General features: G+C 54.0%; 1 protein-coding gene across 4 annotated transcripts in view; it reads right to left on the bottom strand.

The window, feature by feature from the left end:
* Positions 1-25,618, bottom strand: part of ARHGEF18 (Rho/Rac guanine nucleotide exchange factor 18) — a 67,343-nt gene extending 41,725 nt beyond the window's left edge. Inside the window, exons 1-10 of one of the 4 annotated variants that reach the window (XR_005061306.2) lie at positions 22,477-22,619; positions 17,058-17,182; positions 11,370-11,629; positions 10,428-10,578; positions 9,633-9,747; positions 8,906-8,963; positions 8,601-8,645; positions 7,978-8,055; positions 6,949-7,051; positions 6,670-6,811 (exon numbers count right to left, since the gene is read on the bottom strand). Coding sequence is in view for 3 of the 4 variants with exons in the window: in XM_037018143.2 (XP_036874038.2) it covers positions 6,670-6,811; positions 6,949-7,051; positions 7,978-8,055; positions 8,601-8,645; positions 8,906-8,963; positions 9,633-9,747; positions 10,428-10,578; positions 11,370-11,629; positions 17,058-17,182; positions 22,477-22,552 (1,153 nt within the window). In the remaining variant the exon portion in view is untranslated. Of the gene's footprint in view, positions 1-6,669; positions 6,812-6,948; positions 7,052-7,977; positions 8,056-8,600; positions 8,646-8,905; positions 8,964-9,632; positions 9,748-10,427; positions 10,579-11,369; positions 11,630-17,057; positions 17,183-22,476; positions 22,621-25,330 lie in introns of those variants that run through there. The other 3 variants (XM_037018142.2, XM_037018143.2, XM_037018141.2) reach the window with 3 other exon arrangements.
* Positions 25,619-27,042: the final 1,424 nt, after the last annotated feature.

Here is a 27,042-nt window from a genome sequence, read left to right as displayed (position 1 = left end):
AGTCCCTTATTGCTTCGGATGCCCAGGGATGCTCAGTATTTTGTTCTACATTGTGTCTGGTCAGTCACTAGCCATTCCGGTCTTGTGAGGTGGTGATGTGAGTACACAAAACCCCTGCTGGGGGTGAGTTCGCCATTTATTATTCTTTTTAAATTCAGTTTTGCTCTGCAAATGTATATCTCAGCCCACCAGAGGGGTCCAAACGGGGCATAACTGTCCTTGCATGCAGGATCATGCTAGAGTCCAGCTGAGTAATTTGATGTGGTCCTTCCTTCCCTCCATCTCACACTGCAATGCACCGGCTGAGACCACCTCTCTCTCTGCCCTTCTTACCTCCTGCAACCCACCCTTAAGAACGACCAGCTGTTCGAATGTTCTGGCATTAGATAGTGGTGACAGTTGCATGACCTGAACATGAACGTACTAAAAATCCACTGAAGGGTACACTTTCAATGGGGAAATTTTGTGGTACCTGAATTATAGCTCAATAAAGTTGCTATATTTAAAAAAAAGCAAAGTGACATAAGTGTGAAATGTAATCACCCGCGATGTGTTCAATGTATAACCTTAACCTTAATTAAACCTTCAGAATTATTTTTTTTTTCAAGATGAGACATAAATCGATGTGCGTATTTGCTACTTGGAACATAAGTGGCTGAAACTTTATACTCAGTTCAAACTAAGAATCTTAAGGACAAAAGCAGAGAGGCAAGCAAACTGAATTTAGTTTACACCCAAAGGGGGAATTTTAACAACAAAATCTGCAGAGCTGCAGGGGTCCTTTCACTGAGACCTTCCGAAGGCCACCGTTTTAATCGGCCTGTCCCCTCCCCCACCAGTCACATTCCTCCTCCCAACAATTCCCACAGGCGGCCGCTCCCGAGCTGTTTTGCACCTGTAGAGAGAGTTTGCAAAACAGCAGCTCTTCACCATTTTTCAGTGGGGAAAGGAAAGTTTAACCAACAAGTAACAAAGACACAACAGCTGGTTGGACTTAATAAAGGTCTCTGAGCTTTCACTTATTCAAGAGGGCTGAGATGGAAATGTCTCAGAAGTCGGAGATAGAGTTTGAAAAAAATGGAAACAGGACCCAGGACGACGTGGAAGAATGAAGGAGACCTTGACACAGGGATCAGAAATATGCTAAACATGTGGTAGGTAAACACCCAGGGAGGTACAGCTGGTGACCACAGCCCTCGTCTCAGGGACTGGTGACATGGGCTGCGGCCCTGCGGCCAGCCCTGACTGCCGCTGTGTGCCAAGCATGGGAATTGTACCACAGCTTATGCCAGAAACAATGTACGTGCCACTTCAGCTTTCAAAGGGCGGGCATTCTCAAGTCAAAAGTAAGAAAAAAAGTGAAAGCAAAGTATCACTTTTCTGTTTCTCTAACTTACGCCATTTAAAATGAAATGAGCTATATAAAACCAAAACAAATTACTTTTACAAGTAGTAAATTTACTTTGCCTTCTGTCTGTATACTTCCACGCTTTAGCACTTTTTTTTCTCAAAATAACAAATTACTGAGAAAGCATATCCTCCTTTCTAGTCCTAACAACAGCAGAAATGCTCCACTTTTCCAGATTCTTTATTACTTGCAATGTCAATCTCAAAATACAGGATGGGGGACAGGGAGCATATGAATATGCACAGATATATTTGGCTTTCTGAGCACTCGCTAGACACCAGGCACTCTTCTGCTATTCAAGTTGCACATATTATATCACTGAATCCCCAAACAATCCTTACTCCCGTTTCAAAGATCTGGAGACTGAGGCTTAGCCGGGTTCCATAGCTAATGGAACTGGGACAAGAACCCAGGTCTGCTCTGACACTCACGCCTGAGCTCCTGACATTTCATACAGCTCTAGAATTAATCATTCACCCAGCCACCTGCAAAATCATCCCCAAATCGCCCTTGGCCGTGAGGTTGTTTAAGCTGTCCTCAACTCCCTAGTAAACAGGAAGACAAGAACGCTCCAGGCTGGAGTTCCACGCTCTCCCAAGGAAGCAAAGCCGGGGAAATTACGTTCACCTCCGTAGTAAAACTTCGTAAACTTTTGCCCCTCTGGGCCAGGCATCTCTTCTACGGGCTTCGATCTCAATAGAGCAACAGGTACAGAGCGGGGAAGACAGCTACAGTCAACCGGGCAAGGACCAAGGGCCTCGCATTGCTGCCTGCAATTAAAGCTGCACCGCACCATTTAAGTTAAATTCCTCCACAAGAAAGAAACTGGAGAGGCGCAAGGAACAACCCCAAAGTACACACACTTCGTATGGGTTTGTGACCCACACGTTCACGGGTCCGGAGGACGTCCGCTCCTGGGAGCAACTTCTCCACGGAGGCCTGTGCCAGTCGTGGTTATGGTTAATACTACATCCCCGGTCCTGCCCGGTTGCTCCTGAACCTGCAGCCCGGTGACCTTTTCCTCCCGAATCGCGGGAGAGGTTGCACCGCCCAAGGTCTGAGGCGTGTATGTGGCCGGCGGGCACCGCCTGCACCTCCGCAGTGGCCACACAGCGCCCACTTGCACTGACGGGGCAGCCTCAGCGCCACGACCCAACCGCCAGCTCCGAGGGGTACAGGTCGCCCGGTCCGAGGCCACCGCAGCCCCGGGGGTTTCGCGCCCGAGGCCGCCCCCCGGGGCCCAACGGCGACTTCCCGGGGCCCAAGGCCTCCTTCGCGAGCTGCGTTCCCCTCGGGCCCGCCCCGCCGCGCTCACCTCTGCCAGGTGCCCTGCAGGCCGCTTGACACTGCCACCACCGCCGCCGCGGGCCAGCCCCTTTGGATCGGCAGCCGCCCGCAGCGCGGAGCCGGAAGCGGGCAGCCGCACGGGCGAGCTGCGCAGGCGCGGCCCCGCCCTCAGGGCGGGACAGAGCGTGTGGCCCGGAAGTGGGCGGGGCCGCACGGGCCGGCGGGGCCTGGTAACTCCGGACTGTGCAGCAGAGGCCGAGGCCAGAAGGGTGGGCGGGGGTCGTTCGCGCGGCAGTGTTGGGGGCGCCGGGCGTGAGCGGGGAGGGTACCTTCGATGAGGGTAAGGGCGGGCCTGCGGGGCTGGGAGCACCTTGGGTGTGTCCTAAGGGAAGATCAGCTGGCTTGGGGGAGTCTTAGGGTCCAACAGGACCGGATGATCAGCAGGGCTCGGGGCGCCTAGGGAGGATCCTAAGGGGAGAGCAACAGGGTTGGGAGGAGTTTGGGGGACAACGGGGTCCTGGGTGATTAGCGGGCCTGGCGGGGCTCCTGGGGGGAAGGATAGCGAGGTTGGGAGACTCTTGGGGGAAGTCAGGGGTGCCTGGAGGGGAGGGGTCTGCGGGCGCCTGGGGGCAAATCCTGGGTCCAGAGGTCTGAGAGGGGAGGGTACAGGAGATGGAGAGAACAGGTCTGTCACCTGCCAAGGCAGGCAGCATAGATTACAGGAAGCTAGAGTACAATTCTGGGGAAAATGAGTCACATACCTCTCAGGTGGTCCTAGACCAATATAGGTACCATCAGATGCCCCAAACACATACCAGACCCCCAGCAGGAGCCATTGGATACTTAAAATCAGCTTTCCATTCAGACATCCCACCTAGGTCTGTTCGATACCCCAGAACTATTCAGAATCTGAAAAACATGTCAAATACCTCCAAAGTACCAGATGCCTTGAACTAAGAACCATCAGATAGATACCCCGAAATAGGCCTTCAGATACCCAGAGGCCCCACATGGGAACATTCAGAAACTCCCTCCAAACATACTAGATGCCCCCAATACATATGTTATCAGATGTCCCCAAACAGGTATCCAGAGTCTGAAACACATGCCAGACACCCCCATACAGGTGTTCATAGACACTTGTAGACATGCCAGATGCCTCCCCCAGTGCTAGCACCCCTTCAGGTGCCATCAGACATCCTAGCCCCGAGGCTGCTTGTCCAATCTAGGTCCCCCACAGGTGGGGCAGTTGGACAGTAACCAGGAGAGAAGTCAAGCATCTCTCATCCAAGGTTCAAACTGGTCAGCCAGGCTAAGATCTCCCCAAACCAAACTCACTTCAAATGCCCACAACCTGTGGTGGAGAGCCCTCAGTTCAGAAACTGGGTGGCCGAGTCCCCAGGTGACCTGCTTTCAGTTTTCTGGTCGAGAGAAGGAACACGTCCAGGGAACCCAAGTTTCCAGAAGTGCAAGGGAAAGAAGTCCACCTGAAACCCCACCCCAACGGAGGTCAAAAGCTCCGGCACAGGTATTTTGGAGGTCTCAATGGATCAGTGCATGTTCCTCTCTGAACTGCTCTGACTTTTGGACTTTATTGTAAAAGCAATTGGGAGCCACTGAAGATTTTAAGCAGGAAGAGCGGTGCGATCCCTGGTTATAGAAATCTTTGGGTTGACACAGTTCCCTCCTAAATGCAGAAACCAACTATTTCAAAGAGCCTGGCAAGAGGGAAAGGTGTATCTTGCCTTTCTTTTATCCATCAAACCATTCTGCATTTCTTGAGGCCTTATCATGGGCTAAGGAGACACAGGGAGCTTGAGCCTATCGCATTTCTCAGTCTTGTGGCTTGTATGGGGCTGTCCTGTGCATCCAAGGATGTTAAACAGATTCTCTGGTCTCTATCCATAGAAGCCAGTAGTAGGACCAAAATTGTCTCCAGACATTGCCAAGTGACCCTTGTGAGGCAAAATGGCTCTTGGCTGACGGCAACTAGCCTAAGAGACTGGCACTGATATTGCCTGCTCCAGGCTTCCTGGGGAGGTAGACCTGCACTTTGTCCTAAAGGCTGAGTAAGGGTCAGGTGGCCAAGGGAATTCCAGAAACAGTGCTGGATGAGCAGGGCTCAGGTGAAGTGCTTGGGCCAGCGAGTCTGGGTGGCGAAGTAGTGGGAGAGAAGAGTGGAGGGGTAGGCGGGGTCAGATCATGAAGGGCCCCAAAGGTCAAGTCCAGGAACAGGATTGCCAGGAATGGCATTCTGTCAGCGGGGCTGGTCCCTGGGACAATATCTCAGCTAGTTAACTGGGAGACCCACCTTTCATAATTACCTGGAGCGTGACTCATTCCCTGTTCTATTTACTGTCGGGCTCTTTCCTCTAGGGGACAGAAAGTACCATCTGGCTTTGAATACCTCTGATGGTAGGTTGACTTTCAGCAAGTTATACAGGGAGGCGCCTGCTCTCAGCCTGTTGGGAGTGAGACACAGCCACTGTGGCCCCACGGGCCTCCTCAGGCAGGGGTGGGGGCTGTGGTCAAAGCCCAGCATTAGGGTCTGTTGTTTAGATGCTAGCTTTGCCTCAACAAAACTACCATTGCTCAAACATACCAGATGCTAAATGCTACCCACATCATTTCTTTTACACAGACTCAAATCTTGGTGTTCTTGGTCTTTAAGGGTTGTTCTGAAAATCAAGCGTGTCCAGGAAGTAAAGCTTGATTCTCACCATCCTGACCCAACGAATCAAGTAGGGAAAGAAACAGCTAGGAACCTGGCAGATGTTACCTTAACCAGGTGATAAGGTTAACATCCTCAGGGATGCCGCATCCACAACACTGCGCTCCTGCAGGGCTGAGTCAAGAAGGTTCCTAAAACCCACAGTGCTTGTCTAACTAAGAAAACATCAGACAAACCCAGATTGGGGGACACCATAGACAACACGTGATGGTCAAGGTCATGAACAATGAGGACAAACTGAGAAACTCTCACAGAGCAAAGAGTGGGGGATGATCAGAGATAATGCAGTATCCTGAGTTGGATCCTGAAAGACAAAGAACTAAAAAAAAAAATGGGGAAAGCAATAAAATCTGGAGTTTGGTTAATAATATTATACCAGTGTTGGTTCCTGAGTCGTGATGGATGTTCTGCGCTCATGTAAGGTGCTAACATGACGGGAACCTAAATGAAAGGTGTAAGGGGACCCCGTCTGCTCTCTGCACTTGTCCATAAATCTAAAATTAAAAGTTGAGGGAAGGAAAGGGGTCCCCAACTCCTCTGGAGTGCCAGGAGGAGTTAGTCTGGTGCTTAGAGCTCTGGGAGAGTTGTAGCCTCTGGGTTCAGGTATCATGCCAAATGCAGTGCCATATTCCAGCCCTTAACCTGTGGCAACCTGACGCTATGTTTGGGTAGACAGCGTCGGAACTGAGTTGCCTTGGACACCCAGCTGGTGTCTGAGAATGACTCGGCGGCGGGGGTTGGGGGGCACAAATCCACACATTGGAATTAATCTCAGAATCTTTCCTGAATCCTGCTTGCCGCACTGTACCGCTTGAATTCTCTGCTACATACTGTGCACACAACCTTTTCTAGAAGGCATTTGCCGGTGCCTGGCTCCCCATTTCCTCCAAAGCGGGGGAGGGGGGGCTCGTTTGCAAAAAGGCAAACTTTTAAATCCCAGGAAATGACTGGAACCATCTCCCAAGAAAGCCTCAAACTCAGGACTCTTTCCTGAGCAGAGACCCTTCCTGTCATTCCCCGGAGGGCCTTGGGAGGTAGGGTGCTGCCTGGCAGAAGGTGAGGTGTGAGCAAACGGTCCCTGCCTTTAGGGACCTGGTGCTCCCCAGGTTTCTGCGGTCACCTACGCTTGGCAAGGATGAAACGGGATGAGGACGCAAAGAGCAAAGGAGGTTAGCGAACAAATTAGAGGGAGTGAAGGGAAGTGGCCACCATCCGGGAGGGCGGGCTGGGCCACTGGACTTACCAGGGCTCAGAAAGGGCTGGCCACACAGTGGGCAGCTGGAGTGGTCGAAGAGGGTCCCCTGAGCCAGCTGGTGCCCGTTGATACATTCCTTCCTCTCTCGGGGATCCTGAGCCTGGTCCTTTAGAAGCACTGGGCACTTCCCCTGTGGGGGGACAGAAGGAGGCCTTAGAATGCCCTGTGCGTCCAAGCCGCTTTGAATCAAGGCTCTAGGGCCAGGGGCACCCTGACAACCTGGAGAAGGCAGGGGGTGGGGAGTGTCCCCCAGCCTGGCCCCCTGACCTTCTCTTTCTGCCTGGTGACTCGACTGCGGAGGGAGCTCAGTCTTCGCTTCACCCTGGTGCTCTTATTTCTCTTCTCGATCTTGGCGGCGCCGTCTTCGCTCCTAAGGCGGTGGGGGGAGATGGATGAGGAGGGGGCGGTGGGCCCTGAGGGCCGTGCGGAGCCAGTTCTGCAGGTCCTTCCTGGAATCCATCTCCCTGGGGCCTCCTTATCCTATTTCACCCCTTCAGTGACTCCTGACTCTTCCTTCCTTCTCTCACTCACTTATCACTCAACAGACATTCACAGATGTTTGCAAAGTTTTAGGAACCTCAGGGACTGGGTTTGCAGAGGGCAATGCGACAGGGTTTCAACATGGCCCCTTGATGGCCATCTTCGCTCTGCCCGTCTCGGCCCCTTCCTCTGACTCACCCCCCCACCCCCCCGTGTGCACCCAGTCTACAGACCGTGCCCATTCTTCCGGAGGGATATCTCTCAAAACCAGCTGCTCTCTTCCCCTGCAACATTCCAGCCGGGATCACAGGCACGCCTCTCCTGGATTACTGGCACATCCTCATTTAATAAATACTTATTAAGTGAGCTGCAAACCAACCCAGCCCCTGCAGAATCTATTCCCCGGAGGCCGATTCCACACCTCCAGTCTCCCTGGCTTCTGCTGACTTCCCTCACTTTCCCTCCTCCCAGCTCTGCCCTGACGCCATTCTCTAGGCCTTGCAATTACCCGCCGAAGGCACCTTTTTCCTTCTCCCATCTCTGTGTATTGGCAAACTCCTACTCTCCCGTTGGAACCCAGCTCGAGCTGTCACCTCCTCCAGGAAGCCTTCCTCTGCCCTCCCAGGGTACAGGAGGAGGCTCCCTCCCATGCCATCACCTCCACCATTGGCCTGATGGTTCCAGCTAGACGGTGGGGGCCCCAGCTCCTGCCCACAGCTTGGGGCCTAGCACAGAGGACCACCAGTGAATGCTTGTGCCAATCCAGTGCCACCCCTGCCCCCCAAGTGCCCGTCTGTGGTGTCTCTGTGTACTTACTCTGACAGAAACTCAAACCAGGTGAGGTTTGAGTGGCCTCCTCCAGGGCTGACCGACAAGCGAGCCCTCTGTCGGGCCCTGAAGGAGCAGAAGGGACAGACACCTGGGTCAGCAGCTCCCCCCAGCTGCTCGTCTCCGGTCTTTCTCCCCCAGGTTTCTGAGGACAGGTGTGCACCAGGTGCCGCAACTGAGAGCCGCGCCCCCGCCCTGCACACGTGGGCTCCGAGATGTGGTTATTGGAGCTGGTTTTCCAGCAGAGGGCAGTAATGAGTTTCAGGCAAACAAAATCAGTCAGGAAGATTTTCTAGCAGACGGTAGGTAGGTAGTATCTTGGGAAAGAGGCATCTTTTCTCATGTGTACAAAGGTACCCCAAAGGCTAGAGGCAGCTTGCTTCTCCCCCACTCACGTTCCTCACCTGCCCACTCCCACCCCTGTCCTCCTACCTGTTCTCCCAACTTCTCCCCCTGGCCTGCCCATACCTGTCCTCTCCCATACCTGTCCTCTCCCATACCTGTCCCCCACACCGGCCACTCCTCTGCCTGTCTGAGTATGTTTTTCCCCGTGCTTGCCCCCCACATCTGTCTCCCCACCCCCATTCCCTCCCACCTGTCTCCCCACTCACCCATGGTACTGTCGAAGTTCTTGGAGCACCTGGTGGACCATCAGCCTAGCGGGTGGCGGATAAATGCGGCCCCCAGTTGCCCCAGATTAGACATTCTTGCCAGGATGAGCTGTGATTGCCCGACTCTAACTGGGAGCCCCCACCCGTCTCCTAGTGCTATGTCCAGAACCTTTCTGGGGTGCCTGGGTCTCTCCCCTGGAGAAGGGTGGTAAGGAAGAGAAGACCAAGGGGGGACTGAGAGGGACCCTCCTTGACCCCTTAGCTGTCCACTTGGGCCCCACCCCCACCACGGGGCAGGCACTCACACGTGGTCCGGCTCCACGTGGTCCGGCTCCATGCACTCCAGCACTGGCGGCTCCAGGCCTGGAAGCATCCCCCACCCCAGGAGGCACAGGCGTGAGGGGGCTCTGGTGCAGTACCAGCCCTGCATGCCTCCACCCCCCTCCCTACCCCTCCAGACCTGGAGACGGTCCAGATGGGACTTGCCATTCTCGGGGTGCAGAGGCCCAGAGAGGGCAGAGAGCCAGGGTCAGAGGTGACCCCAGCATGCCACGATCGCTTACAATATGCTAAGTGCTTTGCACGTGTGCACCCAGTAAACCTCCAAGTGGCCCTAAGGACATGGTCCTATCCTTGAGGAGAGAGCCACAGAGGCTCCGAGACTTGCTCGAAAGTGGCAGGTTGGGGTTTAGAATTCAAGTCTGTCTGATACCAGAGACACAAGCTCCTAGGATAGAGATTCTGAGACAAAGAGGGAGGTAGAGACACAAAGAGAGAGAGAGCCCTAGGAGGCCAAGGTCAATGCGATGTGCTGACTCTTCTGGCTCGAGGTCCCTGGGGGAATGTGGGGGAGATGCTGAGGCGCCTCCCCCTGCCCCCCAGGACCCCAGGCATTCTGCCTGGTTCCTTCCCAGGGCACCCTAAGCCCCCTCTACCATAGGCCTTTCCCGTCTCAGGCCCAGCCGGGGCCCCATCCAGGACACCCGCTTCCCTCCCTGGTTTGAATGAGGGAACCCCCCCAGGCAGGGTTACCTTGAACAGCTGGAGTGGGCACCTCCAGAGCCCGAGACATTTCCGGGGAGCTGCTCGCATCAAAGGACACGGGCACCGACTGTGACCTCACTCTTCTCATGGGGCTGTCACATTCCTGAGGGAAATAAGCATCTCGCTAAGCTGGGGAGGCAGCGGGAGCTGCAGGCAGGGCCCCCGGATGGAGGGTCCCCAGCCCATGCCTCCAACCGCAGGCAGAAGCTGCCTGCAGCCACAGGGCACGGGAATAGGGATGGATCTCCACAGCAGCAGAGGGCTGGAGCCGTCCATACCCCAACCCCAGCCGCAGGCTGCAGGCCTGGCTGAGGACCCTCTCCCTCCAGCTGTGGGCTGGAGCCCCAGAACTCTGGGCTATTGATTCCAGCTTGTCCAGAATTTCCCTCCAGGTCAGGTCATGGCAGAGATGCCACAGGCACAGCCCTGAGCATGGCTTCTCCAGTGTCCTCCCCAAATGCAGACTCCAGTCAGAGGGGGGCTGCCTTCCGACTGCAAAGGTGCAAGACACGCCCCTGCGCACCAGCCCATGGGCTGCATTGTGGTCAAGGAGCCCCTAGTACGGAGCCCACCCCAGTGAAGAGCTCCCAGGCCTGGGCTGCAATCTCAGGACCCAGGGAATCCCCAATCACAGGTTACCCTACAGACAATCCCGCAGTGGTAGGTCAAGCCCACCAGCTGTGGGTAGGGTGCGCCTTTCCACCCACAGCAGTGCTGGCTCCTGGGCCCAGATGTGTGTTATTACCAGAGGCGGCAGCAGAGGCAGCAGCAGGTCGCACCCACCTTGCCTGGGGGCTCTGCTGGGCTCCCACCCCCGGACACACACTCTTGAGTCCAGGTTTGCAGACCCTCTCCAGGCAGGTTCAGAGCAAGGCTAGCCAGGGTCCGAGGGAGACAGGGTCCCTCATCCACGGCCGAGGCATCGAGGCTGAGCCTGGTGGAGGACAGGAGGAAGTCGGGGCTTCAGTGGGTCTCTTTTGCATCCTGCAGCCGCCACGCCATCTCCGGCATCCATAGGCTGGGTGGTGGGGGCGGGGGACCTGCAGGTGATCCTTCAGGGAAGCGAGGAGGCGGGACACAGTGAGGTGTCCAGGTCTCCTTATATCAGAGAGACAGTGGGGGGTCTGGTTGGGGGATTTGCTGGGCTACATATGCATTGAAGATACATTTTTGTACAGACTGGACTACTATGTGGGGTGACTTGGGAGGGCTTGAGGGAGACAGGTGGGGGTGACTAAGCACCCCTCCCACTGTTTGGGGCTACCGCAGTGCTGCATGTAGAGTCGAGCACACAAGCGTATTTTAATCACAAGTGCATCTGTGGCTTTGTGCACATGCGTGCTAACAGTGTGCAAATCACATGTTTAGGCTTATGTACACGGGTTAGAGCAGAGTGAGTGCGCAAGTCTGCAGGCTGAGTGTGGCCGTGTACACCAGGTGTGTGCACACAAGCATTCACGCTTGTGATCGTGTGTGCCTGCAGTGAGTACACGCGGTCTTCACTCTGGGTTTGTGTGTGCCCATCTGGTGTGCAATTGCACACGGCCCATGCACACAGATTTGCATGCATACACAGGCTCTGTGTGTGGGCATGGGTGCGTGTCTTGGGAGCGTGCCCTGTGGGCCCCCTGACAGTGCAGACACCCCTGATACAGCTTGCAGTGGGCAGGCCTGCCCTGCTTGGGAGTGTCACAGGAGGCAGCATTTTGGGGGGGGTGACCTGACCTCTGCCAGCTCTCTGAGCAGCTCCGTGACCTTTCCCAGCTGCGTCTCCGCGGCAGGCCCTGGGACGCTGCTGAGCTGGAGAAGCACGAATCTTCGCTGACCTCTTCCCTGGGGGGGCTGCTGTCCCTGCCCTCCCCAGGCTGGCTGTGGGGAAAGGTCCCGAGGCCCAGGTCCTGGAGATATTCACTGTCCTGAAGGGCCCCCAGATCCAGGCTGAGGTCCTCTGTGCTCTTGCTGAGCTGGCCTGGAAAACCATCCTCCTGTGGACCAGTGGGAAGAAGAGGGCATTGGCCGTGGGCAGCAGATGCCCCCAGCACCCCGACCCTGCCCAAGCCCTTCCCATCTAACCTGGTCTCAGTGCCCTTCTCACGGCAGGTGGGGTGGAATGGGGGCCAGTCCCCCAGGAGTCTGTCCAACCCGGGCCTGCAAGTCTCATCCTGAAACAGGGACTGGAAGTCTATGCTTCCAGACCTCACTGGACCTCCTTTGCTGACTCTGACCAGGCATACACGACGTCTGCCCTGAGCTTGTCTTAAAACCCACGTCAGACCACGCCTTCCAACACAGTTTGTAGGAGCGCTGCCCAGAGGTAAGTTATCCTCGATGCCGGCAGAATCTCAGGCAGTTTTGGGACTCCTAGTCAGCTTTGGGCACTCCTCATGGGTGTCCTGCACCCTAAGGTTCCCTTCCAGGCCAGGACGAGGGGGAGGCAGGTGAAGCACTCAGCTCAGGCACAGAATGGAAGGGGGTGCCCCAAAACTCAGGAATCAAGAGAAATAATAATTCAAGGCACTATTAAAAAAATGCATTCAAAAGTAATGCAAACAATTCCACAAGGGACACATTACCCAAATGTCCAACGATGACAATATTGGACCCTGTCCTCACCTTGCCCACTTCCCCTTACTCCCAGAGTCTGGCACATCTGAGCTCCTCTGGTCTTGCCATACCTTCCCCGCCTCAACCCACAGAAGCCTGAGCAACTCATCGTGTACAAAAGGCCCCCTGGGTCCGTCACCTCCTGCTTCTGGCTGCTCTGCGGCCTTACGTTCCCACCCGTGAGGCAGCCCTGTGTGTTGCTAGCCCACTTTCCAGATCAGGAGACTGAAACTCAAGGAGGAAAAAGGACGCACCCTGGGCTACGCAGTCAGTCAGTGGCCGAGCCAGATTCAACTCAAGTCGGCCTGGATCCTAGCTCTATGCTCTTTTCTTTACTCTCTCCTATTTCTTTTTCCTCTGCTTCCTTCCCCCTCCCAGTTATTCTATTTGCCTTTTTTTTGTTTATTTTTCTTAGCCAGGACACTTGCCTTTTCCTCTTTGGAAAATCTCTTCTCCTAGCCCACTAGAGTTGGGCTGGTGAACTCCTATTCATCCTTCAAAACCCAGCATGGGCATACCCTCCAGGTTGCCTTCCTCATCCTTGAGGCTAGGTAAGGTGTCCTTCCTCTGGGATGAGGAAGAAAGAGCTTTACAGGGTCTGGCTTTTTCCCTGACCTCACTTATTTGCAGCTCCACAGTTTTGACCCCTTCCTTCTCTGTACTGTGTTGAAATATATGCAACATAAAAGTTACCATTTTAACGATTTTTAAGTGAACAATTCTGTGGCTCTAAGTACAGTCACACACCACCATCCATCTCCAGAACTGCTATTATGGTCCCCCAAAGCAGGTCTGTCTCCATCAAACGCTAACTCCCCCTTCTCACCTCCTCCAGCTCCTGGTAACCTCTAATCTACTGTCTGTCCCCATGACCTTGCCTATTCTAGGGACCTCAGAGAAGTGGAATCGTAGAAGATTTGTCCTTTTGTGTCTGGTTTATTTCACTTAGCATAATGTTTTCAAGTTCATCTGTATTCTAGCAGGATCAGAATTTCATTCCTTTTTAAGGCTGCGTAACATTTCACCGTATGAACTGATCACAGTGTATGCACGTAAACACAATCACATTTTGTTTATCCATTTATCCATTGATGGACACTTGGGTTGCTTCTACCCTTTAGCTATTGTGAATCAGGCTGCTAGGGACATAGGTGTGCAAATATCTCTTCAAACCCCTGCTTGCAATTCTTTTGGGTAAATACCCAGAAATGACATTGCTGAATCATATGGGAATTCCATGCTTGACTTTTCAAGAACCGCCCTATTATTTTCCACGGCCTCCCTTCTTGAATCTCTCTCTTGTGCCAGTTGATCTTGTTTACCTCCCACCCTTCCTGGCTGTTCCTTCTCTGCCTCGACCTCCTCCCTGTCCCTTATACACCAGGGTCTGTCTTCAGTCTCTGTGGAAACATCCACACCTCTGTGCTGGCTGGCTCAGGTTCACCTAGCTTGTCTTGTGACTTGGGTGGCAGCCTCCTTTTGAATCTCCCCTTTCCCCCAGATCGCTCCAGTCCCATTCCCTGGTGCCTGGACAATGTCTACTGACTCCCGTCTCCTCGGCCACTGCCTGAAAGGTTTCCTGTGTCTCTGGTCTTCATCCTCCTGTAAATATAAACACGTCAGGACAGCCTCTTGGCCTAGACTGGGCACCCCTTCCCTCTCCCGCATTTGGCCTCCCTCATTGGAGGCAGAAGGGGGCACTGGGCCAAAGCTGGGGGTCAGGAGGGTGGGTGGGCAGCTGTGGCACAGCCTGTCAGCTCTCAGCAGCAGGTACATTGGTAGTGGGGGGGGGAACAGGGGGCTCACCCTTGGCATGGGAACTTGTACCTTTCCACCAACATTTCTGGGGTGAGAAAAGGCGGCAGCCAGCCCTTTCCAGGCATCTGACTAAACATTGTACACTGGCCCTGAGACCCAGAGGGTGTGCAGTAAATCCAGGCTGCTGCTCCCCGGACCCTGGGGGGCCTTGGGGGTTGAGTTCCCCCAGTCGGCCCCAGAGACGAGATGTCCCAGGAAATTCCCACTCTGCAGAAGGGCTTCCTGTGGGCACATTTAGCTGGTAAATGGACAAACTTAAAAAAAATGTAAATAGTTATTTATCTTGTATATTAGGAAAATAGGGCACCCCTGAGCAACTTCAAGTCTATTGATTCTCTGGTTCCAGTTCATCATGTGAATAAGGGAATTAGTTTCAAACAAAATAGCAAACAAATAATATGAGCCAAAGATTCTAGAGTAGCTTGAAAGGTACAAAGACCTTAGTAGGGCTTGGCATCCCTGGTTTGGCTTTTATTAGCTCAGGGTGACCTCGGGTAAGTTCCTAACTCTCTCTGGGGCTCAGTTTTCTCGTCTCTGAAGTGGGCATGATGCCGCCTTCTAGTGAGTTTGCTGTGAAATGAATGGTGCTCGCACATTGCAAGCCCTCGATCAATAGAAGCAAATAATCTGGTGGTGGTTGTTTTTATGTTTCAAAGTCAGGGCCCTTTCTTTGAGGTAGCTGATGAGTGCACCAAACAGTCACACAGACCATCCCTGGCCCTCCTGGAGCTAATTGGTGAAGACTGACTGTTAACCCGAGCAATTATAATCAAATATGATAGAATGTTCCAGAAAGCAGGCTGTTTGGGGGGACAGGAATTCTGGATTAGAATTTTACTCACAAAATCCCTTTTTTAAAAAAGTACAAAAACTCAGGGTAATCGTTGGTGTGGAAGACGTACTAAGTGCAATTCAGTTAGGAAAAGTCTCACTAAATGAAAATAACAACAAAAAATAAATCTTGAGGGGCTTCCTGGAGGAAGTGACAACATTGAAGCCCAGCAGAATAAGTAGGAGTTGGCTAGGCAGATGCTGCCGGTGAAGTCATTCCAGGCATCAAAAGAATTCAGAAGCCTACAGGCTGGACAGCTCATGGTGCCTGCCAACGACCAATGGGCAGGAGTTTCTTAGGGCTGGAGGTGTAGAGGGAGCAGGGAATGGGGCTGGATCCCTGCTAGGCCAAGAAAGGATTTCACCTCTCAGTTCTAAACAGTGGTGTTAGCGAGGCTGGGGGGCCGTGATTTGCCTTCAGGAAGATTATGCAAGATGCAGAGCAGACATGGCCTCGAAAGGGAGCGAGATGAAGGCTGGGGTCGAAGCAAGGACACCTATGCCAGTCACCGGTGTGAGCGGTTATGGTGGCCTCCACCAGGGCGGCAGAGAGCAGGGGAGAGATGTGGACTGAATCGAGGGCCGGACAGGTGCATTGTTCACGGGGCTCAGTGACAGAGCAGGAGGGAAGGGGCGAGGACGATGCCTTCAGTGGCCTCCAGCCCTAGTGACCAAGTGGATGCGTGTGACATGGATACAGGCAGACGGGCTTATTGGTGGTGGTGGGAGTACAGCCTCACCACACACTCCCAGGACTCCCTGCCGCCCCAGGCACCGAGCTCCGCATCTGCACAACTGCCTTCAGCCCATGGTTCCTACTCAAAGAGGCCCAGAGCCCTGGAAGGACACAGAACTTAACTTAAGTCCTGGTCCTGTCTTCATGTACCCTGGACCCTCCCTGACACTTGGGCCAATTCTTGTCTTGCTTGAGCCCCTGTGTTCTCTTCTATAGAATGACAAAGCTGGATACACAGAGTGCCTTATACGGTTTTAGTGTAACAGGCCCTCCTTTCTTAGTGTGGTGGGCAGTGTAGGATGCCACCCAGACACCCCTTCAGTGAGGACGTACTGCCCCAGGTGTTGGGGCGGCAGTGTCAGTGGATGGCTGTCAGCCGTCAGTCCCGTTCCAGGGAGTTATACTCCTTCCTGGGCAGCCTGTGGGCCAGGACTGATTGATATGGGGATATCACTTCTTGGCCATCTCAGCCTGATTTGGGTCCACTCCACAGGGCTGCTCTAGCTCAGAGCTCCCCATGGGAGCCTTTTCTTTCCTTTTCATCCATCTATCTACCCACCCACCTAACCACCCTTCCATCTATCCACCCATCCACACATCCATCCACCCATCCACCCATCCAGCCACCCATCCACCCATCCACCATCCATCCATCCATCCATCCATCCATCCATCCATCCACCCACCCACCCACCCACCCATCCATCCATCCATCCATCCATCCATCCATCCACTCATCCATCCATCCACCCATCCATCCACCCATCCATCCATCATCCATCCATCCATCCACTCATCCACCCATCCATCCACCCATCCATCCATCCACCCATCCATCCACCCATCCATCCATCCACCCATCCATCCATCCATCCATCCATCCATCCATCCATCCATCCGTTCGTCCATCCATCCATCCACCATCCATCCATCTATCCATCCGTCCATCCATCCATCCGTCCACCCACCCATCCATCCGCCCGTCCACCCACCCGTCTGTCCACCGGTCCGTCCGTCCGTCCATCTGTCCGTCCGTCCACCCACCCGTCCGTCAGCCCATCCACCCACCCACCTGTCCACCCATCCACCCACCCACCCGTCCATCCACCCACCCACCCGCCCATCCATCCACCCTTCCATCCATCCATCCACCCTTCCATCTATCTAACCTTCCCTTTCTTTCCTCCCTTCCTTCCTTCCACCCCCCACCCCCTCTACTCACTCCTCCATCCTCCTCCTTGTTCCAGAAAGGATTCCAGTTTCCTCATCTGTAAAGTGGGATAACAACTACCTGGCCGAGTCTCAATGAGGGTGCAGTGATATAATACACACAAGGTGCTTGGTGAAATGCAGGTGCTAAACAAAGTGTACTTGCTGTCACTGGTGTCCTCAGCTCCTGCCTGTCTCAACAGTCAGACACCTGCCTGCTCATCCTCCACGGTGAAGAAGAAGTCTGGATGCCCAGGCCTCCAGGGGCCGCTGCTGCTCTTGGGGGCTGCGGCTGCAGCTCCGGAGTCAAAGGGCTGGACACACGGCTTGGGCTCAGAGCCTGCAGAGGAAGCAGGGACACGGTGTCAAGGCTAAGATGGGAGGGCTGGGGAGCGAGGGCATGAGTTTTGCATCTGCTGTTCTCTCCCTGGGCCTCAGTTTCCTCATCTAGTAAGTGGGGGAAGGGGCAGAGGACCATGATTTGAACAATCGTCAAGCCAACGTGCATACCATCACCTCCCCATCCTGAGCCTATGCAGACATTTGTGTTCAACTGTCCTGGTGAGCCACCTGTCCCCTCAGGTTCTTCCCAGGGTACCATTTCTGGCCTCTGTCTCCAGCTGATCTGAGTTGGCTCTTGGGATTATATTCATTTGTCATGCCTGCTCTAATGAAAAACCCTCATTTGACAGAAGGGTCCTTAAGACCAAATGCGAGAACCCAGTGCCTATCTTGGAAGGGTTCCTAAGGATGGAACATCAGCTGCCTCTGTCCCCACAATGAACTTGGAGTTCCAAGGACATCTGAGTGCTATGGTATAGAGGAGAAAACAAGGGCTTTGGGGTCAACTAGACTCGTCTTTGCCTGGATTGCCGCTAATGGTTGCACATCTTTGGGGAAGGCACCCCTCCGAGGCTCGGTTTCCTCACATGGAAGGTGGGTGTGACAATGTCCACCTTTCAGGGGTCTGCTGAGGATGACAGGGCCCCACGTGTGTGTAGCATAATCCTGGGGTACTAGGTCAGTCCTGGCAATTTTCCTTGCCCTCCATGTCAGGAGGATGCCCTGGCTGGATCTCGGGTTCTGGACTCAGCTGCTTGCTGGGGGAGGAGCGGGTGCCCCCTTCCCTCTCCTTACATTGCTGCCAGAGCCTGTCGCCCCTGCCTTTCTGAGTCCCGAGGAGGCTCCCTGCTGCCTGCAGGTAGCAGGTCCAACCTCTTGGGCTAGCCACTGACGTCCACCAGGACCTGCCTTCTGTGCTTCCTCCCTGCAGGACTTGCTGCCTGAGATCCCCTGGTATCTCACTAAGACCTCACCCTTTCCCTCCAGAAATCTCCATCTGCTCCCCGCCTATAGCTCCAAGAAAGGAGCTGTATTTCATCTCACTGCATTGCCTTGACATCTGGACTCACTTCACATAGGATCCAGGGAGGGACTATGCATGGTAAGAACAATGATGCTTCAAGTGGGGCAGAGATGGGGATGGGTGGCAGGTGGCAGATGCCTTCGGAAAGTGCTGAGTTAAGTCCCTGTTCACTGCATAGCCTGGGTTGATTCCATGTCCTGGTTTGCTGGGGACAGTCCTCATTAATGCTACTGAGCCAGGGCAACTATGAAGCAGACCCCCTTTCATCCTCCAAAGGGTCTGGGTTGGATGATGCATTTCGTGGTCACCTTGCCTGTACAATTGTTGCTGGCAGAGGGGAAGGGCTGACAATGTCCCTTTCTATCCTAGCGCGGAAGGAGCAGAGAGAGGTGGGTAGCACGCGCTGTCAGTGCCCACTCACCTTCCCTCTCCCCGGACCTGACCTGCGTACCTATAAACATTGCCCCCAAGTTGGCAGGACCTGAAACTCACAGAATTTGGAGGTGCCTTCTTGTAGAAAAAGAATACAAACTGCCAGGGCCTCAGGGAGGTAGGAAGAACAGGAGAAAGTTGCCAATGCAGAAATAGACACATTTTATAAATAGATGAACAGAAAGGGGTTAAGTGGGCACATGCACATGGGGAAAACTACAAGAAGACTGGGAAACTGTGGCAGTCCCTCAGAAAGATCATAGAGTTATCAAATGACCCAGCAATTCTGCTCTGAGGTAAATGCCCAAGAGAAATGAAAACATACACTCACCCAAAAACTTGTACGTAACTGTTCAGAGCAGCATTACTCATAAGAGCCAAAACGTGGAAACAGCCCAAATGTCCATTGGATGGATACACAAAATGTATCATCCACACAATGGAATATTATTCAGCCATAAGAAGGAATGAAGTTCTGACACTCGCTACAGCATGCATGAACCTTGAAATTATTACAAGCAAAGAAACCGGTCAACACGGACCACCTGCTACGTGATTCCATTTCTATAATGTCCAAAATAAGTTAATCTATGGGGACAGAAAGTAGATTACTGGTTGCTTTAGGGCTGACAGGGGTGACAGGCTCTGGCAGCAATGCTTTAGTGGTAGCTAAAGGGCACAGGGTTCTTTTTGGGTAATGAAAACGTTCTAAAGTTGACTGTGGGGATGGTTGCTTAATGCTGTGAATACACTAAAAACCATTGACTTGTACATGTTAAATGTGTGGATTGTGTGGTGTGCAATTTATATCTCAATGAAGTTGTTGCCAAAAGAAATTGCTGGGGGCCCCTGCAGAGCTGTGACTGGGCAGGGCGCACAGGGCTTTAGGTCCGCTGGGTTCAAGGGAATGAGTCTTTGATGCTCCTGCGTGGCAATGCTGTGGTTTCTGACAGTACTCCTTTCCCAGTTACCTACCCTCCCAGGCTGGTGGAGGGGCTCTGTCTGTTGCCTGTTCAGCCTTGTATCTCCTGCCTTCCCCTCCCTGAAGCCGAGGTGGCATCTATGACTCAGGGAAACGTTGCAATAAAACAAGCAGGCGGTGAAGGAGGAGAAAAGCCAGATGGGATGTGTCGGGAGGCTGATGGGAACCTGGGAGGGGAGAAGGAGCCGTCTGGAGGGGCAGTCCTGTCCCTCGGCCAAGTTGCCCAAGATCCCTGGGAAAGGCTGCAGGGTCTGTCTGCTTTACTGGGCATGGGTCTCATGGAGGCCTGAGACCTCCCAGCTTGCAGAGGCCAAAGGCAGAAATTCAACCCTGCATCTGTGAACCCTGCAGGTCTGGGCTCCAAAGGCAAGGGTGGAAGGCTGGGCTGAGTTTTGTCCTTCTTTGGAAGTGTCAGATCCAGGAACAGGCTGAGGCTTGACCCTGGTGACAGAATCAACTGTGATCCTGGTGTCACATGTTCAGCCCCAATCTTGGTGTCACAGACTGAGCCCTGATCCCGGTGTCACAGATGAAGCCCTGACCCCAGTGTCACAGCCTGAGCCCTGATCCTAGTATCACAGCCTGAGCCATGATCCCAGTGGCACAGACTGAGCCCTGACCCCGGTGTCACAGACTGAGCCCTGATCCCAGTGTCACAGACTGAGCAGAAGAGAAGCTAGCGACCAAAGGAATCATAAACAATTTAACGAGCCCTTTGCAGTCCATGTACCAGCCATGTGTACTCAGACCAGTGTGGCCTACTCTTTGAGACAAGCGTATGGTATTGGCAGGTGGGGCTGGATTCGGGAAGGCAAGCAAAGCTGAAGACAGGGAGCTTGGGACCCGAGCGAGGTTCCCTGGGGCTGGGCCCCACTGTCCCTTCCTGTTAGTTGCTCCAATGACCCATTCTGGCATTTGGCCATACTTTTTCATTCATTTCTTAATATATAATAAGTGTATATATAACAAATGAATCCCGTGTCTCAGTTTGGTTTCCTGCCTGCCCAGCTTCTCTGCTACAATTCTGTCCATCTTCCATCGACATCTCTCCCCACCCCATCCCCCCCAAATGCCATCTCCTGGATGTAATACACCGCCTCTGGGTACCGATATACCACCTGTCCCAATTATCCATCCATCCATCCATCCACCCGTCCATCCATCTAATCACCCAAGCATCTAAACATCCGACGCTCATCCACTTAACCATCTACCCATCTGTCCGTCCAACCAGCCAGCGGGCCATCTCTCCATCCACATGTCCATGCACCCCCTCCACCTGGGAAGTCCCATTAGGTGCCCAGTCAGCCAGTTGCAGAGCTTAAGAGATGCACAAAAAGGCTCTTCTTCCTAAGCTACCCCAGGGCTAAAGACGGCAAGGACGTTATTAGGCAGTCACCCTCTGCTCCCAGCACCATGATTTTCTTTAAGGAGCTGCCTATCAGCCTGGATTCAGGTCCCAGGCAGCCTCTTCCATCACTGGTCCCTGCAGCACCAGACATAAAAGGGTGTAAGTCACCGCTAGTTCCCACAACTCACTCCCACTGCTCGCCTAAAAATCACAGCCTCAACCTGGCTGGGCAGGGAGACTCACTGGGCAAAGCAGCCAGAAGCAGGTAGAGCTTTCTACGGACTAGGGTCACAGATGGCACCTTGGTGGGCCATAGTTGTGGCACTAATTCTCTGGTATTGCCATCTACTAGTGGATTTTAAAGCCCTCCCCAGGTCCTCTGGCTGCCTACACTGGCAGCTTTATTCACTGGGGGGTCTTGAGACAGAACTGCTGTCAAATCCTGGCTCCTCCAGCAATGTGCTTGCTGTGTGACCTTGAGCAAGTCACTCAACCTCTCTGTTGAACCTCAACACCATGAGGGTTCAACAACTGGCAGCAACTTCCCATTGGTCTTACTTTTCTGTTGTATCTCTGTCCCTAAACCACCCTCTCTCTCTCTCTTACCAGCTTCAGCCTCCAGGTCCCCTGATATTCCTGGCTCCTCCTTGACCCCTGACCTCCCTGACTCCCTGACCCCTACTGGGTGCCTGGCACCCAACAGGCCCTCAACCAGACTTTGTGGATGCACACGCTAATAAATCTTCTCATCGGCCTCTCCACGTGCTACCCGGGCATGCACCATCCCCCCGGGCGAATTGGCTCATGCAGGTGACAGTGGCCAGTAGCTGAGGCTGAGCAGTGTGGTGGCTGGCCTGACTGGGGGTGGGGCAGGCTTGTGCAAAGGTGGGGTGCTCAGGGGGCAAGGACATTCAGGAGTCTTCTACTGTACTGTCCTGTACACCTGTGGCCCCAGACACCATCTGGTTCTCATCAACGTTAAACTTCTCTTGAGATTTAAGAAAAAGTGTGTTCTTTCCACTTTGGGGGAGATAATACAAGGGACTCTCTAGGTCCCACAGAGGTAAACTGAGCCTTGGGATCCCAGGGAGGGGGCTCCAGCCTTTGTGTGTGTGGTGGAGGGAGAGGTTTACCAGAAGCCCCTGGAGTCTCAAACTTCCCTTTTCTGTCTCCCAAAGCCCTTGTCCTGCAGCCACTCTGAGCAAAACAGCTTCAAGAGCCCCCAGGCAGCCGGACGCTGCCCCCAGGCAGTTCCAGGTTGAATTCTCCTCCTGCAGATTTACCTCCTGAGACAAAGTCTTCCCTGAGCCTGGGGTGATGTTTCCTCAAAGACAAGAGGGACCCCGCAGGTCTTTGATGTTCTGCGGGACCCAGGGGCGGAGAGATCAGGGAATTTGGGGCTGGCTCAGGCAAGGCCAGGCCTCAGGCTGAGGAATGGCTCAAGACAGTCCAGGGCACCCTGCCTGGTGGTCGGCGCCTAGTGGCCAGCGCCTGTCCCCTTACCTCTCTTGAAGGCCCAGCGCTTCAGCCACAGCTTGGAGAGGGCTGGCCAGGAGTGGTTGAGGGCCGGGTTAGCCATAGGGGCCCGAGCGTGCGAGAAGGAGGGAGCCGCAGGGAACGAAGCGGGAGGTCAGCTGGGAATCCCTGCCAGGATGGGGCTGCCAGCAGGAGGGGGCGGAGACTGTCCCCAGGGACTGCCAAGTACATCAGCTGATGGGAGCTCGGGGCGGGGCCGGGGGGCTGGGGCTTCTGGCTGGGGGAGCCCAGGCACTCTAGCCTGGGGGAGGCCAGGCCCTTAGCACTCTGTAGGCCTCTTACCCTGGCTGGACACATTCCCAGGAGGAGCTAAAGAGAGCAGTCTAACGGGTGATGACATTGGGGGGGTCCTCAGAAAACAAGCCTAGACTGGGTCCTGAGGTGAGCCTGGGTGTGTGTGAAGGTCTGCGTGTTTTGTACATGTACATGTTAGTGCCTCATTGTCTCTGTTTCTGACAGTGCATTTGTGTGGCAGTGCCTCGAGCATGTTTTTTTAGATCCATATGTGTTTGAGTGCAAGTCTTGAGCGTAGCCTTGTCTACAGTGGGGTGCAAATGAGCATCTAGGCGGGGTTTTCCCCCTGTTTTATTGAGATATACAGTTGACCCTTGAACAACATGGGTCTGAACTGTGCAGGTCCACTCATACACAGATTTAAAAAAATAAACCCTGTGCAGGACTGTAAATGTATTTTCTCTTCCTTACGATTTTCTTCATAAATTTTTTTCTCTAAATTCCTTTATGGTAAGAATACAATATATAATGCATGTAACATACAAAATACGTGTTCATCAACTGTTTCTGTTATTGGTAAGGTCAACAGGAGGCTATTAGTAGTTTTTAGGGAGTCAAAAAGTTATACCGGATTTTCGACTGTGCAGGGGGGGCGGTCAGCGCCCCTAGCCCCTGAGTTGTTCAAAGGTCAAATGCAGTTGACATACAGGTGCTGTGTAAGTTTGAGGTGTGCAGCATTTGATTTGACTTCCATATACTGTGAATTGTTCACCACGGTATTAGTTAACACCAATCGTCTCATGAAGATACAAAAAGAAAAAACGAAAAATGTTTTTTTCCTTGTGATGAGGACGTTTAAGATCTACTCTCTTAGCAACTTCTTGAGTGTATCACATGGCAGTGGTAACTAGTCGCCATGCTGTCCCTTACACCCCAAGTTATGTATCTTGTAACTAGAAGTGTACCGATACCTTTAGAGCAACTTCATCCTCCACCTCCCAACTCCCATCCTCACCTCTGGTAACAAATCTGATCCTTCCCCTCCACCCCGCCCCCACGTGGACTTGGTTTTATTTATTTTTTGAGATTCCACGTGTAAGTGACATTATACAGTATTGCTTTCTCTCTCTGACTTACTCCACGTAGCATAAAGCCCTCAAAATCCATCCATGTTGTTGCAAATGGCAGGATTTCCTTTCTTTTAAATTGCCGAATAATATTATGTAGATGGTTTTAAAAAAAATCTGCGATCCTCTGTGCGTCCGCCCATCCGTATCTGTGCGGCTGGATCTACATGACTCGTTGGCAAGTGGGGAGACCCGTTTCTGGTATCTGTGTGGGGCTTCGGCGTCTGCCTGGGTTTCTGTGTGTGCGTGTGTGTCGGGTATTTGCATCTTTACCACCTTGAGCAGCGCTTGGGGAGGGGGGTGTGCGTGCGCGCGCGCGCGCGCGTGCGTGGCGCCCGTCAGCGCCCGCCGCGGCAGTGCTGCCCCCTGGTGGTGGAACCCTCTTTGTTTGCCTCTTCACTCCCAGTGTCTGAATTTCTGGCTTTGTCCCTTGTCCACCCCTTTCCTCCATCCTCCAAATCCGTTCTGGGACCTGAGAGCCCCAGGCCATGTCCCTGGTGAGATCAAGGCCCTCTTCTTCCTCCCCTCCTGGCCTGTCATCTCTTCTGTCTCCAGAGACCCGTCGGTCTCTTTCCTCAGGGAGTCTGGCCACTGAACGACCTCTGCCTGTTCGCATGGACTTGGCTCCGCAGCCCACGGCAGCCTTGTTTGCATCCCCTCCCAGCCTCCTCGCTCTCTCTCTGGGGCTAAATCCAATGCGCATTTCCAGTTCTGGGCCGTGGGACACGGTGCGAAATCAGCCTCCTGAGGGTGACATCAGAGGCTCTTACCGATGTGACCCCAGCCTAACGCATCACCTCCATCCTCCGCGGCTGCAGCGCACCCTCCAGATGCCGCCCCCCTCCCGGCCGCCCTGGGGCACCAAACCCCGCGGTGCATGACGCCCTCCAGCGGGCGGGGTGGCATGGGGGCCTGGGAGGAAGCAGCCGCTTGGGTGTGCCCTGCACAAACCGCAGCCTTCCTCTGAACCCGCCATGCCTCCTCCCCACCGCTCCCCCAGGCCTCCGGTTGAGTGAGGCTCCCCGCACAGCCGGAGCCAGGCCGCCTCCTCTGGACACTGACATTCTGCTCCAGGGAGGTCTGCGGGGGCCCCTGGAATCTCCAGTTTAATAGTGAAGCGTGCCGGGCGACTCTGCCACAGGGAATCCCCCTGCCCAGCCATCATCCTCCATCCCCTGCCCCATTCAGGCTTTGGTGACAAGGGGCTCCATCCTCTTAGCTTATCTTGTTGTCTGCATCATGGACCCCAGTCCCCGGGGGTCACCTCTTAGGACCACAGACCTTTGCAGAACAAACACGCCAGGCAATAGGTTCCCGCACCCGCCAGGGAAGCAGGCCGGCCAGAAGGTGGAGAGAAACCGTGGATGGTCTGTCTGTCTGCCCACTGAGCTTCCTCCAATGCCCCCCTGCCACCCTCTGTTGGTTCCTTTGTCCCTACCTCCCCGCTGATGGCCACTCACCAGCTGGAGCCCTGTCCTCGCTGCTGCAGGTCCCCAGCCTGGTTATCAGCTCTTGCAGCTCCATGGCGAGCTTCAAGCCACCCAGGGGAACATTGGTGGGCCAGGAACCAGGGTAACAACAGGGTGACCCAACTTAGCCCCAGCTTCCTCTTCCTCAATTGCCCGCTGCCCGCCAGGCGCCTGCCCTGTCCCCAGCCTCGCCAGGGTCTGAGTCCAGCACAGGGCTGGGGTTCTAGAAGCAGAGAGCCCTCCAGCACCGCTCAGCCCTGTGCAGGCAGGTGTTCTGAGGCGGTGGGGTGGGGAACAGGGAGGGGGGAGCCTCAGCACCCTCACCCCCACCCACCAGCTTCCTGTGGAACCAACTGCCGAAGAGGAACGCCCGGGTGCATGGGTGCACAGATAAAGACGCACAGGGACACACAAGTCACGTGTATCCACAGACACTCAGACACACCCACAACCACACACAGGCACACGGGTATGTGCATGGTTCCATGGGCACGTGGGGGCACATGGGGGCACGTGGGTTCCCGTGGCATGCTGGTAACTGTTTAACAGCCACCTCTCTGACCAAAAAAAAAAAGCCCTTATGTAAGTACCATTTGCCGATTCCTGTGGCATAAATACTACCATCCTGGCTGATCTCAACGGCCGACCTGCTGTCGTGGAGAGCAGAGTTAGGAAGAGGCGCTCAGACTTGGCTGCAGCACGCTGCATGGGTTCATACAGAGACGTGGGACTCCCAGTGGGCATGTTCGTGTTTACCTGTGGGTCTAGGTAGACATGGCGATGTGAGACCCCTAGGTGCACACAGGGCACACGGGGCTCTTTAGGCTCAGACAGAGGGCATGCGTGGGCCCCCAGAAGGCCGTGGACACAGCACAGTGAATGGAGACACATGGACCCGGGCACACGGGAGCTCACACTAGGCTGCCGGAGAGGAGCCTGTGAGAAAACAGAGACAGGTATAGCCAGCCCATCCCAGTTTGCAGAGACTCTTGGTTTTTTGTTTTGTTTTGTTTTGTTTTTGCAGGCTGGTGGTTAAAGGCAGCTGTCATACAAAATTTAATTATATAAACTTATGGTTCAATAAATTATGTTAAGAACGAAAGCAGTCACCTCTTAAATCCATCACCGTGGACTTCATACAATGTTATCACATGGGTGACAATGGTTAATGTCGCCTACATTCGACTGCCATGAACTAAAGGAGAAATTCCTCCCTTCTGAACTGTTTTGCAACACTGTACTCTTATCCACATTCTTGAGGTTACTTAAGTCTTCTGAGCCTGTCTGGTGGAAATACCGTATCATGGCACGCTTCTGCACATCTCTTCCCAGCTCGGGGGGGTCAGTGATGTCACGTGGTACCTGGAAATCGGTCACGGTGAAAGTATGGACACCGCGGGAACTGACAAACGCTACAAATCAGTGCCCTCCATTGGAGAGCGGGCTGTAAACACACAGGAGCGTCAGCACGCAGGGCACACGCACTTGGATGGGGGACCACGTTCACTCACTCACAGATGCAGGGGCCCACAGAGGCACCACACACATGCACTGAACACCTCTGGACAAACATGTGGCCACACAGTGTCTCAAATACACATGGGCAGATGCTGGCTGCTTGTGAGAACGCCCATAGAGACACGGACACACTGACTACCACGTGACACCCACCCCCACCCCAGTGCCCCCCCTCCCTCCTTCTC

This window comes from Manis javanica, chromosome 13 (genome assembly GCF_040802235.1).
Source record: "Manis javanica isolate MJ-LG chromosome 13, MJ_LKY, whole genome shotgun sequence".
Taxonomy (NCBI): Eukaryota; Metazoa; Chordata; class Mammalia; order Pholidota; family Manidae; genus Manis; species Manis javanica.
Note: the sequence above shows the minus strand (reverse complement) of the source record. Positions and strands in the feature narration are given on the sequence as shown.